The sequence below is a fragment of the Charadrius vociferus genome, unplaced genomic scaffold, assembly GCF_000708025.1.
Source record: "Charadrius vociferus isolate BGI_N301 unplaced genomic scaffold, ASM70802v2 scaffold345, whole genome shotgun sequence".
In the NCBI taxonomy this organism is placed as follows: Eukaryota; Metazoa; Chordata; class Aves; order Charadriiformes; family Charadriidae; genus Charadrius; species Charadrius vociferus.
The window spans coordinates 217,327-235,533 of NW_009648340.1; the positions used below are offsets into that span (position 1 = coordinate 217,327).

Below are 18,207 nucleotides of genomic sequence, written 5' to 3' on the forward strand. Positions count from 1 at the left end.
CCACACCTCTTTTAGCCTCTCCTCAGAGAGATGCTTTAGTCCTTTCATCATCTTAATGGCCCTTTGCTGGACTCTATCCAGTAAGTCCATGTCTCTCTAGTACTGATAAGCCCAGAACTGGATCCAGCACTCTAGATGCTGCCTCACCAGTTCTGAGTAGAGGGGAAGGATCACTTCCCTCCTAAGGCAGCCTGGGATACCATTAAGCTTCTTTGCAGCAAGGGTACTTTGCTGATTATGTTCAACTTGTCCACCAGGATGCCCAGCTAGATGGCCCCCATCATAACAGTTATAATCTAATAGTTATAATGTAATAGTTATAGATTATAGGATTCATTAAAATAAACAAAATTTGCCAATTAAAAATGACTCTGAGTATTACTACTGTTTGGAATAATACCTGAATGCCTTTGTTTTAATGAAGTCTTATTCACTTTTTATGTATAAAAGTTTCAAATACTGAAGAGAAAAATTCAGTAGGTTGGAACTTGAACTCTTAGGGGTGAAAAGGCATTCTCTTCCTAATCTTATCCTTATTTATACCAAACAGGAAAAAGTGAAGGAGAATAGAAAAATGGAACCAAAGGGGCTTTTTTCTTTGTGTTTTTTTTTTTTTTTTTTTTTTTTTTCTGAAAGCAGAAGTTTGAAGCAAAAAGATAAAGAAAGAAAAAACACCAGCATTTCAAACACTGCTAATTGCCACTGAGTGCTGCTGTCCTACTATACTTAATGTCTTCATGAAAGGGAATAAGGAAGGACACTGCAAAACTTCAATTTTCTGCAGAAAATACAGATCCTGTGCTCACTGACATTTTCATACAGTTATGGTGATATCTACATTGACAGAAGATTAGTCTGTGCTGAAGGATACTGCAAAAGAACAATTGTTAGATGAGGATACCGTGATAAAATGCTTAAGTGAAAAAATATAACAAATGTATTAAAAATATTTTTCCTATCTTCCATTTTATCATTTAGTACAGCAGACAACAGGTACTGCAGAATCCATGAGCTCCAATGAATTAAATAAAGTAACTTTTCAAACATTCTTGGAAAACAAGAAGTCATTTTAAAACTACATCTGAAGTCTTTTGTTACTGCTTTCCAATTCTGGCAGTGCATAAAAAGTTTAAAATTTCATTAGACTTTTTATCTTATTTAAAATATGATTTCCAGTAATATTCTCTGTTGCATTTCTTCTTAAAGAGCTAGCATAAAAATAGTATATCTCATTAAAAAAAAATAGTATAACTTATGTCACGAAATATACATTAATTTATACTTAGTTAAGAATACAACATTATTTTATCATCTGTTCAGTCCTTGATGCATAGACTTTACATAGAAAAAGAAGTTGAAAATATTGCTTGCAAACTCTTTTACATCAAATTTCCGCAGAGCAATATGAAAAAATATTTCTGGCATAGAATTTCTTTTTAACTAAAGAATAAAATGTCATTAGTAAATATCATTCAATGGTGTCATAAATGCCAATGGTACCAATACCTACCTTCACACACAGGCTGTACACCTGACCAGGAACCATTAAGTAGGCATGTTCGTTCTGCAGATCCTCTCAGTTGATAACCCATTTCGCATGAGAAACGTAACAGACTTTTTATTTTGAACTCATCCCCTAGTCTAGATCCATGAGCTGGTACTCCTGGATCATCGCAATAGCCAGGATTATTTCCTGTAAAGCACAACAGAGAAGAATGATTGGCAGAGAAGTTATGTGCAAATGTAGTGGTAGTGAAGATACTCTCCTGTAAATAGTACTATTAACTGCATTATTTCTGTTATAAGCACTTTGCTTCCAGTGCAAGGGCATGAAAACAAAGCCGAAGATGAAAATAATGTCTTTTTAGCCTACTTCTTATCTCAGATCTATACAAACCTAAACATAAAATTTGATACAAATAAAAGATAATTGTGAACACAGAGAGCAGCCCCATCATTTTTTGACAGTTTGACAAATTTGTTGTCTTTTTGACATAAATAAAGGTTTCTACACATTGTATTTTATTTCTGAACTCTGCTAGCAAAATCTTGTAATAACAAAAATTAGATAACAGCAAGAGTGAAGGGAACCACGTTCAAGTTTATTAAGAAATACATTCAAAATACATATATCCCCAGAAAAGACTAGATGACCCTGTGTGCCTGTCAAGAATGGAAAGGACACCTCATAATTTTCCTTATACTTCAAATTCCTGTGCAAGTATTGGTTAGAATTTTAGAAGAGAAAGAAGGTGCTGCAAAACAGACCTCTCAAACATGTCCTCATCAGTCTGATGAACCAATCAACTACCTTATCAGATAAAGTGGCTGCTACAGGAAACGCTACCCAGGATGGTCAAGGAAATATGGTCTCGGTATCAACAATTTATTATAAATGTTGACATAAAATTGTATCTCTCCTAAATCCCTTCGTGTCTAAATTGTTGTCCATAGTAACATTGGTCTTTGTTCTCCATTTGTTCTGGTATTTTTCAAAATATGCATAAATAATTCCATAGGTTGAAGTCTGTATCTTCTTACATAGGTTTTTTATCAGAGGCACACCTCTCAGATGGACAACATCTTGAACAAAGGAATAACAATAGCAAAACATTGAGAAAACTCAAACTTTTATTTTAGAAATGAAAATTTTCTGAAGTCAGAAATTACGATTATGTGTGTAGCATAAGGTTTTCAGTATAGCAAGTTTGAGACACAGTCTTCGGTTATAATCATGCTTCCTCATAAAAGACACAGTTCCTGAATTCAAGCCTAACTTGTGGGCTTTGGTTGTGTCAGCTTTGCTTAGTACTAGCTTCTTCTAGAATAGATTGTCCTTGCCACCCTGCCCTACAGCATTTGGAACTAGATTTCCTTGTCTAAGTACATGTTTGTAAACACTGTGAGTGTCTTGAAGCCAGCTGGTGTATTCTGTCCACATCTATACCCTTAAACTCACTCTCCACAATGGTGGCTGCATTCAAAGTGGCTGTAGAGAATGATGCCTAGCACACACTAACTTGTAAAGTATTTCCGCGTTGTTTGATGGAGTGCTGTTTGGGATGGGTAAGAACCATTGGAGAAAGTTTAGACTGGAGCTATGCAAGTTTATAGTCAAAGGGTATAGATGAAACCAGTTATAGTATTGTGAAGGTATAGACCTTATTTATTTATCAGTGTGGACAACTACATATCCATTACTGAAAAATGGGTCTGAGTTGTCTTAAACAAAAATCTCAACTATCACATAACTCGTAAGATACAAGTGTCCACCACTGCAACAGGTACCAGGTGACAACAAAACCTGAGATCATATTTATACCACCATGCATTCAAACATATGTTAATATATAATAAAGAAATAAACCCCACACAGACTACAGGTTTCAAATGTTATATTGGGACTGTTTTTCATATGTCAGTTAGCTGTCTCAGTTGTCCTGGATACAATCATTCTTTCACTGACAGTGTGAATACAATTATTTTTTTTTTGTTTATTTAATGGAGTAGTCTCCTGAATACCTAGCATGGAAATTTTAGTTCTTTGTATAATTCTAAATGCCTTAGAGGAATAAGACACCTTTTTAGGGTTTTTTGGCTGTTTGTTTGGGAGTCTTTGTTTGTTCTTTTACTTGAGTTAACAGAGATAGATTTCTCATTTTCCTAGGGAATCATGTTGTTCTCAAGATGGTGTCACATCATGTTCAAATTTAGAAAATCAAATTCTGCATTAGTAACAATCTTTTAGTTACACTAGACATTTTCCCCAACACAGGAGGTGACTACAGTGGTCTTTAATGTTAAAAAATATATAAGTCTATAAAAATACTATCATATTTATGACCAATATCTGAAGAGCTTGAATTATTAAATTAAAATTTTTTTACACCAGCACAAGAATTTCCCTTGTGGTGGGAAATGTTGGGTCACAGCACTAGAGGGTTCTGACCTTCAAAATTTTAAAGTATTGGTGCAGTCTCAGATCTGGCTTTTTTTACTGGATAAAAAGGTGAAAGTGACATAAATGTGGGCTTAAGATAAGCAAGAGAAGGTCAATTCTGTGTGGAAACTATCCATACAATTGTCCTGCAGAGATTCCTTTCAGGTTTAGGTACAGAGACCATGATGGCAGTGAGATCTAGCAGTGTGAGAAGACGAAGTAAACTCTTTCCTCCTTTAACAGCAGAGAACAGAAAAGAAACATTAGTGATTTAAATACACTCCCTTTCCTCAGTGTTTCAAATTCTTCTCAGCATCCTTGAAGAAACAACTTACGAATGGACCATTTTCAATGAACACTTATTTCAAGCTTTCTCAAAGCACAGAATTTAAATACCTTACACCTATTTAAAATAGGTCTAATCTGAATTGAACCACATTGAATCAGATCAGCCCAACAGAGGGCATGTCCAAGAGCTTAGGGGAAGTCATAAAAAGATTCTATAATGTGGAATTATGGAACCATTTTCTCATTAAGAAATTTTCTTGTCAGATATTATACCAAAGTGTGTCGACTTGTTTCTCTTACAAAATTTATTAATACTGTGGATGTCCTTAGTAGCCTCATCTGAGCTCTTGACTTCAACAAAACCATGTAATGTTTTATGGCTTCTTCTAAATTTGCATAGTTAGTCTAGGGGAGAATAAACTGTTCCTGTACTTCCTGACAGCACCAAGAACATTGTAGTTTGCACATTGTGGCACTAATAAAGAATATTTCTGTCAGTGAAAAGAGGAACATAGCGTATGAAGTTTACAATCTCATACTTTTGCTGTGGTGTTTTTTAATCAACATTTTCCTATGTGACAAGCTTGGTTTACACAAAACTGTGTTCATAAAAATCAAATTTAATACATGCATCCTTTTTAAGCAGAACTCTACCAGGTTTTAAACAGTGTTTTCTGGTTTCTATATACTGCAGTATACAACCATAGCATCCAGCTAAAGAGTAAACTTATGAAGTAATGACAAAGAGAATAAGACAACATATGAGAATATTTCAATAAATGGCTACAATTCAGCTGAGTGGCTATTGGTGAAATTAAAATATACTTGGGAAAAAACCCAAACCAAATATTTGACTGTAGTTAACAATTGGTTGAGAACAGCCTTATCCATGTGACACAAGGTGATATCCAGATGATGGTTGGTACAAGTACCTGAACAGTGTGGGAGAGTCCCACTCCAATGGCTATCTTCCTGGCACTCCCTAGTAGAATTTCCAATGAGCCTTCGACCCGCTGTGCAAGAATAGTGAATTATGGAGCCGTATGTAAATTTTTCTCCTGAAAGAACTGCATTGGCAGGTACCCCAGGATGTCCACAAGAAATGGCTAACAGAGGAAAGAGCACAATATTATAAGATGTTTTCATGGCACAGAAAAAAATCATTATAACCTTTACATGTGAGGTTGGTTCCACACAATATAAACTTCTGTCTGGATTTCATCTCCTTCATATCTTCAATTTTGCTGTTGTTATAGATGATTACTGGTCATTTGTAGGATTAAACATAAAACTACATGTAAAACTAACCCACCCGCTTTAGCTTTTCCCTGAAAAATATATTGAGTTCTTTCCTCATTTGTCTCCATTCACTGTCCTTCCCTCCAAATAATACACATTATTTCTGTATGGTTGGGAAAGAAGAAACCAAATAAGGTTAAGGTTGCAATATGCTTATATATTCAGACATGATAACAGAAAGTAACTTTACCATACCTATACAATAACTAGACACAGTTTAGACAGTATAGAGAAAGAAAAAAGCTTCATTTGTACTATTATTATAGCAATGTGTTGCTCTAAAGTGAGCAAGAAGAAAATGGATTGCTGATAATTTTTGTAAAGTATGAATCGTATTTATGCTTAAGTTAATTTTGTTTGAGCAAAAATTCAGATAAGCAGTTTTGGTACAGAATAACTTGCAAACAAGTAGTTCAGGTCTATTATATGAGGAAACATAAGTCATCCTACAGTGAACTAGAAATCAAATCCTGAATGCTTTTTGTCTAAAAGTTAGGTCATCCATAGAGAAAGAAAAACCAGATAAAATAAATTTTATATAACTTTAGCAAACAGTTACATAACTTAAACAGCCAACACTTAACCTGAGCAATTGAACTTGAGCAGCTTTATGAGTTACTTGAATGAATGGTCTATGGGTCAAATATATTTTTAGAAAAAAAAAAAAAAAGACTGTTATTCTGATGACTATCACTCCCGACAGACATCAAAATTATTTGTGTTTTACTGGGTCCCATGATAATGTCAAACTGACTGCACAATGGAATTCTGCCAAGAGGCATAGTCCTGACCACCACTCTTTCACTGCTGTGCGTTTCTTTTGCTTTCCTTGGGCTGGCTTAAGCATTCATGTAGCAAATGGTAAACCAAACCAGAACACTGATCTGGCTGAACAGTACTGCCACAGAAAAAAAAAAAAAACAACAGTGTTTAGTTTCCAGCCAGATCAGTTACCTTAATGAGCGTGCTTCAGTACGATGCCAATGCTAGTCCTGCCACAATTCTGGAAAGACCTGCAGTGGGTGATCGGGGTTTTTGGAAGAAAATCATATGCAGATCACCTTAATGTGGCTGTATAATAATTAGTAGTGAGTAGCATGAAATTTTCCCAGTTTATGAAGAAAAGAAGCATCCAATTTTAAGCAGTGACACTCATAGGTGTTGCCTTGCATATAAAAGAGCAGTGTGTTTCTATTTTTTTATTCTTGAACTAGAATTGTTCATGGTAAACATTGTGTCCACTTTGCGATGAAAATTTATCTCACTTGCTTCTCCAAGCACTTTGCCCTATCACCAGAAACAATCTTACACTTGTAAAAAAAGAGATTATCGCTTATAAACTTTGAAAAATAAATCTCTCACAGTACTTGAAAAGACTCTGAGTGACTTCATCTGTGAATAGATAAACAGATCTTTCTCATAGAAAGAGCCCTATTCATTTCACTGAGTTTTTCTTAGGGGAAAGAATGCTAAAATTGTCCTGGTGATATTTAGGATTCAGATAGTGTTTCAGTCCACGAGCAGCAAATTAGTAGCAGCTAATCCAGTAGGTGACTGAGGAATGTAGGCACTTCCCAGGCTCATTTGAAAATTCCCATGGCCTCAAACAATTGTCCCCAGAGCAAGGTCAGGAATTCCTATTCTGAGGGAATGGACACCTTTGATTTTCCCCGAGCTCTGCCTAAAAACAGAAAGCCATGTAACTGCTATCAAACTTCCAGAACACTTGATGTAGAAAGATGGGCAGCTATTCTAGGTGATTTAGATTCAAAACCATTGATTATAGGAAACACCAGAAGATTTCTTCCTTCTCTGAGGAAAATGTGATGGAGGAAGTATGAAGTGATTTTATGAAAAGACCCTCTTGAGAGCAAAATTTTCCTGTATAATATTTCATAGACTCATTCTCACATATGCACTTCAATACATCTGAGAAAAAATAATTCTGAGATAGTCATGAATGGTCTTAGACTACCAATATAAATGATAATATATAAATAATAATTTTAGATTTCCCTAGCTGTTTTCATATATCTTAAAAACACACCAAAAGGGGAAATTAATCTTAACTTTCTGGCATTTGAAATAATAGCTCCACAGTTCCCTCTAAACACATTTTTAATAATGACAAGTTGCGTGACATCTTGTCTTACTGTTTTCTTACTGAGCGGTACAATTTGCAATACATTGATCCTAAAGTCTAGCTTTGTTCCTCAGTAGTTGACTACACTTTTTTTAGTCTATCATGGCTAAAAATTATGCACCACTCTTTAATGTTAATCCAACTGAATGCACACTTACCCAAACACTTTGGTAGTGATCTATCCCATAAGCCATTAGCTTTACAGGTCAAAGCAGATGAACCCAACAGATAAAAGCCCTTCTTGCAATGGTACGCCACACTTGTTCCATATTTGAAACTTTCAGGATAATTCTGCTGTCCATGCCGAATTGCATTTTCCACAAAGCCAGGATCAGAACAGTTCACCACTGTAAGAAAACCAGCATTCATCACTGATGCATAATAGCAATTTCATAAATAATATGTAACAATGCTTTTTTTCATTACTTCACTAGCAGCTCATGACTGTGGTCCATTTGATATCCTTTGTGGTTTTAAATATTAGATATGTTGACTCCTAAGTAAGTCTCTAGATCTTTTTTTGCTTTGAAAACAATACTATGATTTTACTGTTCTTCTTGTAATAGTCATGGACGTACAAGTGGTTTGAAGATAAAAGAGAAATTGAAGGAATTTTATATCGTTCTCCTGGTAGGCTTTGTTTGGTTTTTTATGTATTTTTTATGTGAAGGAAAATAAATTAAAATCAAACAAATACATAGTTTAAACAACACTTCAACAATTTCTTTTTTTATTTCCTGTAATGAGAAAATTTGCTTCCAACATTAACAAGAACATTTTCTGCTATTAATGTATAGAACAGAAAAAGGGAGATGGTGAAAAATCGAATATTTGACAGTGGAGCAGGAGTGAGGGTAAGCACCAAAAAGCATGAAGTTATTTTTCAGATAGCAGTTAAAAACCTAAAAACTTATGGGGTTTGTCACGACTGTTTAGTTTGCATATATGGTATATCTGCCCTCCTGAATCCTCTGGTTTACAGTCTGCAGTGAACATGATGGTCTCTTGGCAGAAGATTATGATGAGACGCGGACATCTCCATTGCAAACTCCCAACTTTGCTGCCTATTCATCTGAAAGCTGTCTGGAAAGTTATAAATGCCTCCTCAATCCCTGTCCTGTCTTCACTCTAAACATAATGGTATAAATAAAGAAAGACTTAGAATATTATTAGTATTATAAATTTCAGCTCAACAATGTCAGGAATCTACCTTTTAAGTATATCATATGGTTCAAATTAATTTTCACGAAAAAAGAAACCAGTGGAGAAGAATGTCAGATAGCATTATAATTTTAGAGGTAAGAAATATGGAGTCATTAATGCACCATTTTTCAATCCTGAATCATACTTTTTTAAAAAAGGTTAAGTTTTATCATAAATATAATTTAAATTTACTGATTAGCTAATACACTAGAACAAGTTAGCTTTTGCAAATGTTCATTCATTGAAATAATATTTTATTCAATCATCTAAAAAGAATCAGGATTTTAAAGAAATATTAACATCATAAAATGTTTCACCCTTTCTTGGGTGAAAAACAGTTCAAATTGTTTTTTCTTTCCTCTTTTAAAGGCACAGTCTTAAAAGTATTAAATGTTCATAATTTCGATCTTGCAATGGATTCTAGACAAGCACATACCGAGGTCTAGAGGATGTCCAATATGAATCCAAATTTTTCCTTCATAAAAATTATTTTAGAAATAATATTTGGGGGTGGTGGGAGAGGGAGAACACTCTTCGTCATGAAGCCAACCTATTTGCCATCTACTGATTGTTATTAAAAACACTGAAGATAAAATTGCAGAGAAAAGCAAAATAGATTTAAAAACATTAGGTATTACAATGAGGTACATAAAGGATTAGTAAGGAATTATCTGGATTGGTGAAGAGACATGGTTAATGGAAGAGAGACTTGCTTTTTTTTTTCCTGAGGAGTAGTAAAACTACAAAGTCTCCAAATTGAAACTACTCCCATTCTGGTTTATGGTGAATCCTATGAAATAATTCACCAGCAAAGTTACATTTATCTTGCTTTATAACAGTTTAGCTTATATTTCATTCAACTACTCTTATTTAAATTTAGTGTTATAACCTTATAAATGTTATACATGAATCAGATATGTGCAGGTTAAATAAGTATGTGTTTACACTGGGATTTCATTGACAGAAATAAATACCTTTTTACCTCCTGACTTTTTTCTGCCTCATAAAAGAGGGAAAATTGCAAAGTCCTAGAGTCTCATTGCTTGATGGAAGCTGTGAAAGATTTGGATGTGGAAGTCTGTGTCTCTGTACTTGCTTTGAAGAACCCTGAAAATGCCTGCTTCTGGGGATGTCTACATATGTACTATCAAGAGAAAATGCTTTATTCATTTTACATTAAACAAAAAATCTATTTCATTCTTTGTTACTGCTTTTTTCCGTTATTACTAATCACTGTCAACTGAGTCTAATTCTTTCACTGGCAATATAACTATCACCATGAAACAGAGACCTAAGTGAAAGTCTGTAAAACATACAGCCCAAAATATTAAGCTAGATCTGAATGAGCTCATATGTCTGCATTCACAGTGCAATTCTTTGTTACAGAAACTAGCACAACTCCCAGAAGCAATGCACGCTGCATCCCAATTAACCTTGTTTCTTAGGCAATTAGCTGTGGTGTAGTGCTGTGTAGATGCTGCTGTAAAGCTTCTGCTTTTGGGAACTAGCCCGCATCCTCTGCATAGTTATAAGTCGCCTTGTACAAACATACCCTTAAACTCAATCTCTGCATATTTATATACTTAACATTTGAAGTTACATCTGTATTGGTATGAAATAAAGAATACTAGCACTTATTCTGTGGCATGAGGCCAGTAGACAGTGGCCATGACTATGCAGAGCTGTTGTGCTCTGCTACCCTCCAGACTCAGGTGAATTTCTCTGAACTGCTCATCAGGAATACTCTTGCTGCCCATGCTAACCCCTGAACCATGCTCTGAACAACTTCTGCGGATGTGCTACTTGTTTCAAATGAAAAACTTGTTGGGGAACCTTCTTAATTAGTAGAGGAAATTAAGTTCTCATGCCCAGGCATGGCTTAATTTAAAAATATAGATACATTAATTTTCAAATGCAGAAGTGAATGTTTCACAACCTTTCTGTTTAGTTAAAATTGCTGTTATATGGTAATGCAGTCTTGATGACCAACTTCACAATAACACAGTATTATTATGACCCATCATATCTCAAATTTGTGTCCAAGGTTGCATGGAATATTTGTAGTGGTGCAGAACTGAACTGAGGTCTTGTGAGACCTATCTCCGTGCTCTAATCAGTACATTATTTTGCAATGAAACAGCATACAAAAAAGTAACTACAGCAAAATAATACTCTTCCATTCTACTGATATCTACCTATTTTAGCAAAAATCTGGAGTACCAGCAAGACCAGATCTTTCTTTCACTAATCTCTATACAGGTAAAAAGGTATGGAAGTTAATTGTCTTTTATGACTGTAAAAATCCTCTGGAATGAAAAACCAAAAACTGTAATAGTTCAAAGGTGAGTTAATATCAACTTATCAATCGTATTTAAAATTTTCCTGTATTAGAAATCTTACTCTGGTGCAACAAGGACTCCTTGCTGCACTCACACATATCCACAGTACAGGTGCACATTTAGTAGCCTGCATTTGACATTATCCACATTTGTTTTCACTCAGTACTATAGCATTAGAAACGGGCCATGTGCAGCTTAAACAGTACATATACTTTTACAGTGAGATTTCATTAATGAAATCACAAAACTAGTGGAAATTTGCATGCAGACACATATTACTGGACCTTTTTTTCAAGCTATAGGACAAGGTTCATATTGTTTGTCTACCTAACTTAGTTTCTTTTGATCTCAAAATTCCTTTTGCAAGAATCTTCCTTCATGCAATTTATAATCTTAGTTTAATTTCTGGTAGGATTTTGGGGTGTTTGGGTTTTTTTTTTTTTTGGTCTGAGACTGAAGTTTCTCACCCTTTTACTTCTTTTCTAGAGCTCTAGATGTTAAATACGAACAGGCTATACTTATCGTACCATGGCTAAAATAATAAGATTGTTCAGAATCAGTGAAAATAAAAATTACAATAGTGCTTATGAAGCCATTAAAGTCAAAAAGTTCCACATATTTTTAACTTCATTTCATTCGTTTTCAATATTCGCTCCTACATGAAAGATAGCACAGAAACAAAGAGGTAGAGATGAATAAACTTGAAGACTGAAAATTATATATTGGAAGAAGAATTATATAATTCCTCCAATGACATTGAGCCCCTTCAAAATGTTTCATCCTTAAGCTTTTGCTTTGAAAGCCACAGGACACAGTATGTGGCATTGGTGGTTTGCTGAGGGTTTAACACTTTTTATCACAAACGCTTGACAATTGAAATATTTGGATTGCAATATTTCCAGCTTTTCCTTTTCCCAAAAAAAATGATTTATTTTTTCTAGTTTGATTTGCTTCAGGTAAGAAAATAAATCACCATTAAACCCATTAATTTTGGTCAAGCAATTTATTTTTTTTTATTTAAATTCTAAACAATTCACAAAGCTACTTGCAGGGCTTAGCTACCTTACAAAAAGTTTTATTCTTGTTCCTTAAAACTAGTCAAAATAAAATTATGACAATAACTGAAACAGGAGTTTTGAAATGGAGGTTTGAATTTACATTCTTTATTAGGAAGATGCAGTCTATACTGTTCAGCTAGATCAGATGATAATGCATACAAGACAGAGCTTTGATTCACGCTCACAAGAGTGGAAGTTACTCTGTTCTGCTTCCAAAGTTTAAAAGCACTAAGTACAGCAAGAATGCACATGTTCTACTGTACAATTTCTGACCTTTCAATGATGATAGCTGTTAAACGTTATCAGTTCTTTCAATTTTTAAAAATGTTTTATGCGTGCACTGAGCAGTGTGTAAGTGTTGTTTTGGTGATCTACATTACTTTTGAGTCTGTCTGACTTTGAATTCACTAACACGGATACACATGCAATGTAATTCCCATTGAATGAGGGTTATCAATTTCCAATACCTGGATTTTCAGGACTGCCATTATGCTTCTTTTGCGTTTCACTACTCCTAGGACACAAAAGAGCTAAATTGCACACCTTACTTTCAGCTCTGGCAAGAGGGCATGGTAGCATTATTATGCTTGCTCAATACCTTTGGATCAAAAGATTGTCTGTAAATCTGAAATTTTCCCTAGTTTCATGCTTCTGACTTTTGGACAATTTTCCATTCTGAAGAAAATATAAACCTCATTTATAAATTATCTCTGACACACAGAACCTTTCCATAGTTTGTTGGGTTTTTGTTTTTTTTATATTAAACAGTAACAGAATAAAACAAATAATCCTGGGAGCAGTTTCTGGAATCAAATCTGTTCAGTGTAATTGAAGGCACTAAGGACTACATTAGAGGCTCATATGCCCTCTTACACCTTTTTCTGATTTTCTGACCATAAAAAAATCTTAACTTCTGCTTTTCAAACCAAAAACCACGAACAGGAGCGATAACGAATATTCACCTCCAGAACACAGGACAATCTTTAAAAGAGGTCACTTTGATAATCTTCAGGCTGATTAAGACCTTAGACTTTATCACATCTTAAGTGAGAACTTGCCTACCGCTGCCATTTTAAAAAGTCATTGCTATGTTTTCTCAAGACTATGTGAAGAAAGAATGCATGCTCTGCAACCACTTTACTGGTGAAGAACACTGCTTGCTGTGTTCACACAGTGCCTCCAAGTCAGGGGTGCTCTGGGAGGAAAGTAATGCATTGCCCGAAGTTCTGAATCACAGAATCACAGAATTTTCAGAGTTGGAAGGGACCTCTAGAGATCATCTAGTCCAACTCCCCTGCTAAAGCAGGATTGCCCAGAGCACATTACTCAGGACTGCATCCAGGCGGGTCTTGAAAATCTCCAGAGAAGGGGACTCCACAACCTCCCTGGGCAGCCTGTGCCAGTGCTCTGTCACCCGAACTGTAAAGAAGTTTTTCCGTGTGTTGGAACAGAACTTCCTATGTTCCAACTTGCACCCATTGCCCCTCATCCTGTCACTGGGAACCACTGAAAAGAGTCTGGCTCCATCCTCCTTCAACCCACCCTTTAGATATTTGTATGCCATAATAAGGTCTCCCCTCAGCCTTCTTTTCTCCAGGCTAAAGAGTCCCAGCTCTCTCAGCCTTTCCTCATAAGGGAGATGCTCCAATCCCTCAGTTATCTTAGTTGCCCTTCGCTGGACTCTCTCCAGTAGTTCCCTGAATGAGGGACAGAAATGCAGCAGATGCCCTGGCACTCTCTTTTGCTGGAATGGGGAGGATACTAGGCATCTACAGGCACAAACCTTAAAAAAAAAAAAAGAAAAAAAAAAGGCCTTCTAGAGTAAAAATGCAGACAACCAGCCATGGACTATCAGTCACATCGAAATCTCATCTGGGAGTTGTGAGAACTCCAGAATATTGGAAAGTACTATTTCTTTAACCATAATATTGAATGCTTATTTTATTTCTTGATCAAAAAGACAAACTTTTATTTAAAAATAAACAGTAAAATGCTGCATAGATAAAAATACTGTAAAAGTAAAAAGCAGTAAAATAGCAAAATGACATTTTAGAATTTGTTCAAAAGAAAGAGCAAAAATGTTTTTTTCACTGCAATTTAGTGAAAATCGTTGTTATTGCACTCAAATATATGCTGGCTTAGTTGAAACAGAACACTGAAACTATGTGGCCAAATTCTTCCAATTTTAATATCATACCATTCTGTTGAAATAGAAGAAAAATCTGAAGCATATTGCAAAATTCTCACATTTATTGAAGGTTTTGCCCATTCATGAATAGAATTATTTTAAATAATTCTTCCCATCCTATGGATTACTCAAGTTTTTCCCTAGGTTTAATTTTTAAAAGCATTCACAACAGTTGTCCCTTTTTCTTGTACAGTTGAGATTATTAAAATAAAACAAAATAAAATACAACTGCTTAAAATTGAAACCTTGGTTTAAATGGTAAGCCTGCCAAGTTAGCTTCTGAAAAGCCAGTATTAGAAATTAAAAAAAAAAACACCAAACTTTGTTTCATGAAGATTTGCTGCCCTAAAGCTACCCAAAAGCAATTCTAACTGAATTATCTTTGAAACACAATAGGGAGAATAGAAAAGCTTAATTCTCCATGCAGACCAGAAATATGGAATATTCAAGGAATATATTACAGTCCCAAAGTATCAATTTGTCTGTGTGATACAGTATTCTCATTCTTGTACCAGTAGTATCTGTTTATCCAACTCGGTGATGAAGAAAATACAAAATAGCCACTGAATGCATAATTTAAACATGTACTCCGAGCAACAAAATTCTTGCATCATACATAAAGTTGTATCAAATTATTATGCAAGATAATACTATTCTTCACGCTAAATAGTAACAGAATTATGCCTGCAGTGCCATTTAACATTACCTATAGATTTTTAAATACAGGAGTGTGCTGTTGCTAAGAAGGGCTGCAGTAAGGAGTACTTTAGAAAAGAATTTGAGTTGGCCAGCATGCAGAACTAAAGCAGTAGTTTCCCTGATTGCCTTTCACCCTGGGGACTCAGTTGTAAATCACAGTGAGAGTAGATGGAGATTGCTTTCTCTCAATGACAGCTGTCAAGGGTTACATGGGAAATGAATTCTGGCACTCTCAATTTAGTCTGTTGAGAAAGGCAGAAGAATGCTTTAAGTCTGCCCTGATGACTTTGGAACCTCACACTGAGTAGATTTAAACCCTTGAGGACAAAGAAGCGAAAAGACCATGTCAGAGTCCTTTAGGCAGTTTCTGTTAAAAAGTTGAATGATCATCAAAAAGTACATCATTCACAGTATTTCATTTCTTGTTCTCGCTCTCTCTTTCTCTTTCTCTTTTTTTTTTTTTTTTCCTTGACAGAAACAATGTTAAGCTGCTTTTTAAAACTTTCGTATCGGATCAACAATGTTTTTAAACTTTTTTTATTTGAAAAGTATTGCACTGATGTTGGTATCTATAAAATGTATAGGGACTGTCATTCAGTGAATAACATTAGAGGATTCACTCTGACTTCATGACAAACTCTAAGAAATGCTGTCTATAAAAAAAAGAAGGCACTGCTTGTGAAAGCAAGATTACAAAATTGCCAGTCTATGGAATTTTAATAAAGTTCAGTGCAAAGTCAACAACACACAACAATAACTGCTTCGTGAAACCAAGAAAAAAAAACAAAATAAAACAAAACAAATACAACCTACTCAACTTACAACTTCTCTTTGCAGAAGTCTCAAATACATAGGAGTTTTGATTTTCTGATTGTTATTTTTTCAATGGGGGCCACTTGGAGAGTGACTTTATCATAGAAATTCTGGCCATGTAAACCACAGAACTAAAATATTTAGGAAGCAGAGTATTTTGTGTTTTTACATACATTATTAAAATCTAATCACAATCTAACATCCTGACGTCATGTTTCTGATGAACTCAGGCCAAGGAAATTCTCACTGTAATTAATGTAGTATAAATGCTGTTGGTAATAGTGCAAATTTACAGTAATAATTTGCTAAATAATATGTTGGTATAAACAAGACCTTAACTAAGTTAGATCCAACAAAGTATATAGTTCACATTTGGGTTTTTTTGCGAGATGAAAAGCTAAGACACATATCCCTTTTAATTGCATTCCAAAATGTTTGCCATTGATATAAACATGCCAAATATTCTCTCACTGTTACAAAAAATGCAGTCTTCCTTATGTTTTCTATTGGAAAATTTCTGCTGGAGTGCTCTAATAACTAACTAGCTAACTCTATACTAAAATAAATATGGACGAAGAATTATGTTAAAAGAAATTCCGTAACTTGCAGTTATTTTTTTAAGCTTTGAACTGAGTGGGTCCAATTTTATAAGACAACACTTTTTTTTGGAACACCAGATTAACTAATTTCAAAAGCGTGTATTTGTCTCTCAGATACGTATGAAATCTCTTCCAAAGAAGATCCATCCCCATCATGAACTCAGGCATTACACTAGCAGGTACATCAGAAAGATAAAATCTTTCTCTTCAGATTTTTCTTAACCAGAGCATTGTTTTTCACATGTGAGAGAAACTATTCTGTTGCCCTAAATGATGTTTCCACATGAATGATGAGATGTCTTTGCCTGATCTCCAGGTAGGTGCCACTCCAGAGAGCTGCAGCAATAATTTTGAGTCCTGTGTCATCTGTCCCAGCTTCAGGTAAATATCTCAGACACTGTATGTCATCTCCCATGACACCTCACCTCTTTATTTAGGAAACTTAGTCAAGTTCTAATTATCCTTCTGAAGGATATCAACATGCTATCAAAATGAACAGATTAGGTATGTCTAACGTTCAAAGTATGCAAAAGTCTCAACAAAGGCCTTTGACTTTGGAAAACCAAAACTGAACAAAACACAACATTTTCTCAGCTTATATGAAACCTTGATACCAACTTAGATGGAAAACCGCTTAGGTTCAGAGTTGCTTTATCTTTGGGTGAGAAGAATTGGTCTTCAGTCCCGTTCTCTCACATCCTTCTATCAGCTGTCATCAGAAAGGTTATTTTTCTTGTCAGTGAAGAAGTGGAACATATTACCACTGGTTCAAATGATATACCCACTAAAGAAAACATGACAAAATTGACAGTTCCTTGTAGATACCAGATTCTTGATAAGACAAAGAGTCCAATGGAGATTTTCAAGAAACTATCAGTAATGGCATAAAAAAAGAAAAACCTTTCAAATTATAAATTCAGTACAAAGCCAGGACAAATGAACAAAGAGAGACCTGAATTCTTTATTACTAACAAATAGCATGGACTTACTGATACAGACTGCAGAATGTGAGCTAGGTCAAACCTCTGCAACTTTTTTTGTCAGCCAAAAAACCTTATATAATTTCTTTGGTAAATTTCCTACCAATTTTCCTGTCCTGCCTACTATGGACACAATCGATAGAAGCAATGCATCACTGCAAAAGAGTTCCTGAGAACTGCCCAGTTTTGTTTTCTGAAAATATCAGTTTCCCATGCATACGTAAGAGCTCAGTTGCAAAATAAAATAAAATAAAATAATATTCTGCAGTAGCTTCAAGTGGTAATCTATATTTTGTAGTAACTCCATGTAGAGTCTCAGTGAAGTGAAGCCAAGTTTATTATTGACTCAAGTGAACTCAACCAAGGTTTGAAAGAAAGGTCATACGTAAAATCTCTGTTGAATTAAATAATGCAGGTTTGCCAGAAACATCAATCTCTTCCCAGCAGTATATTTAAGGAGCTGAAAGATTTTTTTTTTTGTATACAAATTCATAATTCATTACTAAAAGTGAAATTTAATACAAATGTTTTTCACCCATCAGATAAAAGGCAATTTTAGAAGGAAAGGCATATGCCAGAAGTACTATTACTTAGGTAAGTTCTAATCACTTCATTAAGACTAAATTCATATATGCCATTTAATTGGTAGAATTTTGTT

The 18,207-nt window shown here is 34.8% G+C and overlaps 1 protein-coding gene across 1 annotated transcript in view; it reads right to left on the reverse strand.

Moving 5' to 3' along the window:
* Positions 1–18,207, reverse strand: part of CSMD1 (CUB and Sushi multiple domains 1) — a 1,016,474-nt gene that overhangs the window by 34,203 nt on the left and 964,064 nt on the right. Inside the window, exons 58-60 of the mRNA XM_009885090.1 lie at positions 7,829–8,017; positions 5,161–5,334; positions 1,511–1,693 (exon numbers count right to left, since the gene is read on the reverse strand). Of these exons, the coding sequence (XP_009883392.1) occupies positions 1,511–1,693; positions 5,161–5,334; positions 7,829–8,017 (546 nt within the window). The remainder of the gene's footprint in view (positions 1–1,510; positions 1,694–5,160; positions 5,335–7,828; positions 8,018–18,207) is intronic.